The 8,192-nt window shown below is 42.3% G+C and overlaps 1 protein-coding gene across 3 annotated transcripts in view; it reads left to right on the plus strand.

The window, feature by feature from the left end:
• Positions 1-6,544, plus strand: part of LOC101169984 (melanoma receptor tyrosine-protein kinase) — a 42,414-nt gene extending 35,870 nt beyond the window's left edge. For all 3 annotated transcript variants that reach the window (XM_023950106.2, XM_078938273.1, XM_078938272.1), the window contains 8 exons: positions 186-371; positions 714-869; positions 2,537-2,612; positions 2,799-2,945; positions 3,047-3,144; positions 4,391-4,534; positions 4,762-4,855; positions 5,090-6,544. In XM_023950106.2, coding sequence (XP_023805874.1) covers positions 186-371; positions 714-869; positions 2,537-2,612; positions 2,799-2,945; positions 3,047-3,144; positions 4,391-4,534; positions 4,762-4,855; positions 5,090-5,421 — 1,233 coding nt within the window. In that variant the 3' untranslated portion in view covers positions 5,422-6,544. The remainder of the gene's footprint in view (positions 1-185; positions 372-713; positions 870-2,536; positions 2,613-2,798; positions 2,946-3,046; positions 3,145-4,390; positions 4,535-4,761; positions 4,856-5,089) is intronic.
• Positions 6,545-8,192: the final 1,648 nt, after the last annotated feature.

Genomic DNA, 8,192 nt, shown 5'->3' on the forward strand with positions numbered 1-8,192 from the left:
CACAAACTCAGACAGCTTTAAACCCACCACCAACATTTTCATTTAGTACAACGTCCGGTCAGAGTCACTCTTACAGCTAGCGTCTCTGCTAATGTCTACTCTGTGATTATACTTGATGGACTTATTTGCTCATTGAGCGTATTCATAAAGGTACCCCTAATAATGACTAACATAAATCTGTACAGGAGGCGTATGTGATGGCGAGCGTGGATCACCCTCACGTGTGTCGTCTGCTTGGCATCTGCCTGACATCCTCCGTTCAGCTTGTGACTCAGTTGATGCCGTACGGCTGTTTGCTGGACTATGTCCGGCAGCACAAGGACCGCATCTGTGCCCAGTGGCTGCTCAACTGGTGTGTCCAGATCGCCAAGGTGAGCCAAAATCAGGCTCCACGGCTGTGCCTGAGGCAGAAGCTCAGCCAAAGCCCGTCAGTGTGTGTCCGCGTGTGTGTGCACATATGTATACGCTGTGTGTGCGGTAAAGCATAGTTAATCTCCTCAGTCTGTTCAAAGGTCTCGTTAGAACATATGAATGCTGGGAAAACCAATAATACAAGGTCATGGAGGCTCATGCTGGATTACCTTTGTTCAGCAGCTTTAGTGTTGCTGAAAATGTCCTCAGAAGTGAAAACAAGAGTTCTTTTTAGTTTTCCTTCATGTTTCCTGTTTTATTTTTCAATTCTTTAACCTCTGCTAAAAATCTTGTCCTTGCAGGGCATGAACTACCTGGAGGAGCGCCACCTTGTGCATCGAGATCTGGCAGCAAGGAACGTCCTGCTGAAAAATCCAAACCATATTAAGATCACAGACTTTGGCCTGGCCAAGCTGCTGACAGCTGATGAGAAAGAATACCATGCAGATGGAGGAAAGGTGCACATTATTTGAAATTATAGCGCAGAGGTGCCCAAATCCAGGCCTCAGAGGCAGGCCTTCTGATGGTTTTCCAGAAATCCTGTCTTATCTGCTGCTCATTACCTGGATCGATCAGGTGTGTTTAGCCAATAAGGAGCTTCAATGGCAGGTTGGTTGGAAAACATGAAGGACACCAGCCCTCGATGCCTGGAATTGGGCACCCCTGTTATAGTGCTTTTATAACCTTGAGGCTTCAGAAAGGAAAATTCACTTTAGTTTCTTAGGGAATCTAGGCTCACCGGCCACTTTATTGGGTCCACCTTGCTAGTACTGGGTTGGACCCCCTTTTTGCCTTCAGAACTGCCTTAATCCTTGGTGCTATAGATTTAACATGGTACTGGAAACATTACTCAGAGAGTTTGGTCCATATTGACATGACAGCATCACACAATTGCTGCAGATTTGTTGGTTGAACATCCATGATGCCAGTCCCCTTATACACCACATTCCAAAGATGCTTTTTTGGGCTGAGATCTGGTGACTGTGGAGGCCAATTGAGTCCAGTGAACTCATTGTCATGTTCTAGAAACCAGTCTGAGATGATTCCAGCTTTATGACATGGCGCCTTATCCTGCTGGAAGTAGCCATCAGAAGATGGTACCCTGTAGTCATACAGGGATGGAAATGGTCAACAACAATACTCAGGTAACCTGTGGTGTTAGAACTATGCTCAATTGGTACTAAGGGGTCAAAAGTGTCACCCACACTATTATACAACCACTACCAGCCTGAACCATTGATACAAGCCAGGATGGATCCATGCTTTATGCTGTTGATGCCAATTTCTGATCCTACCATCCGAATGTGGCAGCAGTAATGGAGACTCATCAGACCAATAACGTTTTCCAATCTTCTATTGTCCAGTTTTTGGTGAGGCTGTGTGAATTATAGCCTCAAATTCCTGTTTTTAGGTGACAGAAGTGACACCCTGTTTGTTCTCCTCCTGCTGTAGCCCATCTGCCTCAAGGTTACACTTGTGCGTTAAGAGATGCTCTTCTGACCTCAATTGGAACCAGTTGTTCTTTGAGTTCCTGTTATCTTTCAATCAGCTGGAACCAGTCTGGTCCTTTTCAACTGACCTCTGGCATAAAGTAGGCATTTCTGCCCACAGATTTGTTGCTCACTGGATATTTTCTCTTTTTTGGACCATTCTCTGTAAACCCTGGAGATGGTTGTTGGTAGGCCTGCACAATAAATCCCAAATTTATTGTTATCGCGATTTCAAGCTGTGCATCATCCATATCGCAAAAGACAGCGAAAATCGCAATAAATGGTAAACCTTAAATGTGCTAAAACAATCTTATGGCCACTTGAACCATAAGAATCGAATAAATAATTGAATGAATTGAATGAATCCCTTTATACATTTGCCCTTCACATTGCTGACCAATTCGATGAAGCTTTTATATTAGTTTATATTTCTTTCTCATTCTGATGCTTGGTTTGAACTGCAGCAGATCGTCTATACCATGTCCATTAAAAATGTGTTTGACAGCTGTGCCTTAAAAAGTGGCCGGTGAAAGTATAGGTCTTCTTTTTCAACTGTTTGGTGTTTAAGGGATTTGCAAATGAACACACTTTCTGGCCCTTCATGCTCCTTTGTGTGGATCTTGTTTCCTTCTCAGGTTCCCATAAAGTGGATGGCCTTAGAGTCAATCCTACAGTGGACCTACACTCATCAGAGCGACGTGTGGAGCTATGGTGAGATGATTAAAACTAAGAATACTTTTACTAGCTCTGCAAGGAGGAGGTTACTTCTGTAGCTCTCATTTCCCCGTCTGCGTAGTTGTAGCTCCTAATTCCATTCATTCAATTCTGTTAGTGGTGTCGTGTTGGACTATGTTATTTTTTCCTAATGGAGTTTTTGTAACCATTGATGGTCTGCAGGGGTGACTGTTTGGGAGCTGATGACATTTGGTTCCAAACCCTATGACGGCATCGCGGCCAGTGAGATCGCCACAGTGCTGGAAAGGGGAGAGCGTCTGCCTCAGCCACCGATTTGCACCATTGACGTCTACATGATAATGGTTAAATGTATGAAAACCAGGCATCCTTAACTGTCCATCTTAGTGTTTGATTGACTGCTAATGTCTGAAGAAACCGTCATCTGAAGTTAAAGTCCTTTTTTTCTACAGGCTGGATGATTGACCCATCTAGTCGTCCCAAGTTTAAAGAGCTGATCATGGAGTTCTCTCAAATGGCTCGTGACCCATCCAGATACCTCGTCATCAGGGTAACTAGTGATGATCAGCTGCTGGATTAGAACATATTTCATTTTCTACTCAAGAGTTTTTAACAGGTTGAAGCCCTAAAAATAAAGAAATTCCATGTACAGTTGAAGAAAAGAACCTTTTGTGAATAGTATTTAAAGGTTGATTATGCAAAACCTTCCTTCTGTGAGGCTTTAATAGAAACGTTTTGACAATATCTCTGAAGTTTTGGATCCAAACCCACTTTTTAATGACTGAGTATAACTTATCTAATAATTCAAACAAATGTTTTTAGAAGAAAACCTCAGGGAAATATGCTTCACAGTATTGAGTCATGGCTTGCTTTTTCTTTAATGGCATTAGTGATAACCACTCGCAGGTTAGTCAGGACATTTGTTATAAAAGGAAATGAATACAGAAATAACTCAGAAATGCTATAAGTCCTTCTGCTTCGACTGACAAAAAAGGTTAAAATGATTATTTTAGCACCAATGTCGATTTGTAATTCAGATTCCTGCTTCATAAGGGCTGATGGTGTGCTTATTTCCCTGTATCTCCTGCCCTACCTGCTGATTACCTGGATCAGGTGTGTTCTAACAATATAAACATGTAAAGGGCTATTGGGAAACCAGCATGACAATGGACCTCAAGGTTTGGAGTTGGACATATGAAGGCAGTACAAAGAAAATGGAATTAAAACATTTCTATTAATCCCAGAAAGACATAGACGTGTCTGACAGGACACTATAACAAGTACCAACCATCCCTCACATAATGGCAATAGTATGATAAACATATAAATCCAAACTCTACATGAAACATTGAAATGACGATGGTACAAGCTTTAACACAGGTTAAAGTACCTATTGGCAGATGTTGAAATTGGTGGATTTTGGTGGTTCTTGGCATTTTTGACAACTATTTGAAAGCAATAGTGCTTTTTGGTTTTTCTTGGTGAATTGTTGTTGTTATCCATGAAAAGACCTGGTGGTCAACTGTTGCTGATCTAGAAAGGTCATTGAAAATCTTTAAAAGGTCATCATCTGCATCTCTTCTTTTGGTGAAGTTGTGTGTGTTGTTGGATGACTTTGTGTGTTTTGTAGGATGATGGTGTGTGTTATAGAGTGAACTGGTGTGTGGTAAAGGATGTTGACTTGTGATGTAGAAGGACACAGGTTCAAGTGTGACCTGATGTGTGTTGTAGGCCCAAATATTTGCATTCCTGGTGGGTGCTTGGTGTGTTGACATGTGACTCGGTGTGTGTTGTAGGGAGATTTGCCGAGTCCGTCAGACTCCAGGTTTTTCTCCCGCCTGCTGAGCTCAGATGACATGGAGGAAATAGCTGATGCAGATGAATACCTGCTACCAAACAAACGCCTGATTCCCCCTGACAGCCATCCATGCGGTGCAACGGTATAAACATTCATTTATCATATCTTTTTCTTTTTTTTTTCTTTAACTGCTATGACAACTTCACAACATTCACAGAAACTTGTTTGTAAAATGTTAACATTGTCTGCGCTGTATGAACTGGTGCTTCGTGGAGAAACTCTTCATTAGTTTAAACTGAAAAAAAATGATCTTTACATATATGTGCCACACATGACTTTGTTTGAACATCATCTCTTCTTCATATACAGAATGGTCATCTGGTCAGAGAGAACAGCGGGGCTCTGCGATACATTACTGACCCCACCCAGAGTGGGCTGGATAAGGATGACATTTTCGGCCATGGTAACTCCAAACATGTAACACATATTGACAAGTTTGTCAAGATAAATGAGTGAATAAATCTCCTATTAATAGAGCAAAAGAGATGGAAAGCTGAATGAAATATACGGGTTGTAATGAAATCTTCAAAGGAGAATGAAAAAACTATCTTAGCAGAAATTTGGTCTCAAATTCTCAGACATTATTGACAGTCAAACACAACTCTTCACTTAGGTCAACATTTGTTTTTCCTTCCAGAATACATGAACCAGAGTGTCAGTGAAACCAGCAGGAGCAGCAGGTTGTCGGAGGTTCTGAATCCCAACTATGAGGATCTGAGCCTGGCTAGCAGCACTGCCTCACTTCACCTCTCACCAGAAAATTTGGAGCCCTCAGGACCTCAATACCTAAACACAACAAAAGTTCAGCGCCCCCTGCAGGCCAGTGACAGCCTTGAAAACCCAGACTACCAGGCTGCCTTCCTTTCCCCCACAGGCACTGCATCATTGGGAAACAGTCTGTTCCTTCCTGCAGCAGAGAACCTTGAGTACTTGGGACTTAGTGCTGCACAGTGTGCCCCTGTACGCTAGGGGGCAGCGGTGTGCAACTGTTTGCAGGGCCAAGCTATGGTTTACTTTATTCAGGCAGCTCCGTATTTAAATCCACGTTTTTTTCTGTCAGTCATTTTAGGCAAATGTTGTCTTGTTGAGTCTGAAGTGGAAACCCGACTGCCTTTAGTCCAGAACCATAACATTAAATCAAGATATTTGATGGGTGGGACCCAAAGAACCCAGCTCAGACCCTCAGTTCCGTCTCTGCTAACGTGGAATCGGATTTGAGGAGGTTTCATGCAGACTGCAGGCTCATACTGGACCAGCTCGACCATCCATTCTGCAGCTTCTTTCTCACAGTGCTGGAACATGTCCTTCACTTGATGAATCCACATAAAGCACCTGCCTACCACAAACACAAGGCACAAAAGCAGAGGCACGTTTGAAAAAACATCTGGTTTGAGGGACAGAAGTGGTTTCACAGTGCTAATGCTGGGGAGCGCGGCCTTTCCACAGATGTTACTCTGGAGCTGTCGCACTGCAACAAGCTGTACACCTCCAGTCTCCAATCAAGACCGTATGTATCCATTGGAGCATCATGTTTGAAAACTGTGGATGGTAATCCAAGTCAAACTGTGAAAATAAAACTGTTGGTTCTCATCTTTGGGGGTTAAAGTTTAGCCAGACCTCTTCTGTTAGGAGTTCAAGCAGACAGCAGCGCCCCCTGCTGGTTCTGTGCAGACTTCGTACCTCCACAATGCCACAGGCACCTCCTTAACACTGTAAATAGACAACTAAAAGCACTGAGTTTGAATGTTTAAAGAAGATACTGTCAGTGTAATGTTTTTAAGTGTTCACTGTTTTTGCTAATATCCCTCCTAGACCCCTCGCCCCAACCATGAATCTGATCCTCAGGTGAAGATGATGAACAGCATTTGTGTTCTGGTTGTTTGTGTAAATTATGAAGCTCTGTCACCAGAACCTAGCATCAGACTCTTCTTCAGGTCCCTGACTTTGGTTTGTGTGTCCGTATGTAGCATCCTAGTTGAACTTTTATGGGGGTCTAACAGGTTTTAACTGCGACTTACTTGACAAGAATGAGCCAAACGTCTTGCTAATTTGTGTTTGCTGCTGATTTGAATGTATAAAAGCTGTGTGTGCATCATTGTCTGCTGGTCATTCATTTTCATGGTACACAGTTGACAACCCCTCCCCCCCATTTCTGACACATCACATGCTTTTGTGTTTCAAACAGGATCAGGTTCGGAAGGATTCATAAGTCAAAATATGCAAAAACAGCCTGTCTCTAAGGCACAGACAATAATATTTGATTTTTCCTCATAAAAATGGTTTGGTTCTAGTTCTTCAGAGCAGAGAGGCCACGCCCACAATCCAGAGCCTCGTTCATGTATGAACGAGTAAAGCCGGAGGAGACGTTCCACCCTAATCCTGTGGCAGATTCTGGGACTCCATCATGAGAACATCAAGCTGCTCAGACGCTTCTGATTATTGGGGATTTCCAGACTGAATCAAACCTTTATTTAAAAGGCACTTGTGGTATATCAAAACAAAACACTAATGCTCAAGGGGTTTGTGAACAGATAAAATAAAACCCTCCCACTCCAAGATGAAGCTCAGAAAACAGAAGAAGAAATGCTTAGTAAGCCCCAGAACCACACTTGACGTAAAAATTCAAATAAAGGAATTAATAAAATGCTAAAGAACAAGAATACTATTTAATTAAAAGAAAGAAATAGAAAGACAGCAGCACCCCCTGTTAGTTATGTGCAGGTTAAAGAACATCAGTCTCAGACTAGAGATGTGTACAACAAGAAGAAGTGATGAATGTTGGATTCAGTCTCTGGGTGTGAAGTTGATGAGAGAAAACTTAATGGAAAAGATAGAAGTTTGAGAAGAGAACTCATCCAGTTCTGTGAAATTAAAGAACAGTCTTTGGCATGAATGTTGACACACGCGTCCCAGCAAAGCCCTGAACATGAACCTCCCGGTTTTTTATTCCCACCACCCTCAACCCAACATTTCCATCAGAAAAGGACATTCAAACATTTTATTTTAAATCAAAATTAGACAAATATTTAAAGTATCGTCTTTAATACAAACACAAAGGAACTTCTAAAACAAAAGATGTGTTTTTGTATTTTATTTTTATCTCTGGGGTCAAGAAGATTTCATGGTTGGAATTCATAAACAGGAATAATAGCCCTTTAGCAGATACTCTGGAAAATCTGCTGGGTGACGCTGCGTAAAAAGCCACCATGAGGTGGGAAGCAGGTTTCTGATCACCCGAAGGTGCTGCAGGCAGGGAGCTGTACAGGATCATAAACCACACTCTGCTCCTCACTCATTGTTTGTCTGAGTGAACCAAAAAATACTCCACTGCCAGCGGAGCCAACAAAGCTCTGTAGGTGGATTTATCAACCAGGCTGTGATGGCAGCATACCCTGCCATACCCACAACAAAATGGTGGTAACCTCCCCCCAACATCGCACACTTTCTTTTTAATTTTATTATTTCAGATTCTTTATTTTTCAATAAATGCACACATTTCTTTGAGTTAAAATATACATTTATCATCTGTTTTCAATAATTTGTAGCACATGTACATTTGTTTAGTTTACTCATTTTGGTTTGTGTAATTAATGTCACCCGTTTTTTGAGTTGCCAGTGCTGAGGGTGCTACCGGTCGCTACGGGTGTGGCCGAGGTTCTGCTCCTGGAGCTGTGCTGTGAGGACTGGCAAAGGAGGTCAAGTCTTCACAGCCTTTAAATACTCCAGTCAGACAATTGGGC

Source organism: Oryzias latipes, chromosome 20 (assembly GCF_053564925.1).
Source record: "Oryzias latipes strain Hd-rR chromosome 20, Olatipes_Hd-rR_3.1".
Lineage (NCBI taxonomy): Eukaryota > Metazoa > Chordata > Actinopteri > Beloniformes > Adrianichthyidae > Oryzias > Oryzias latipes.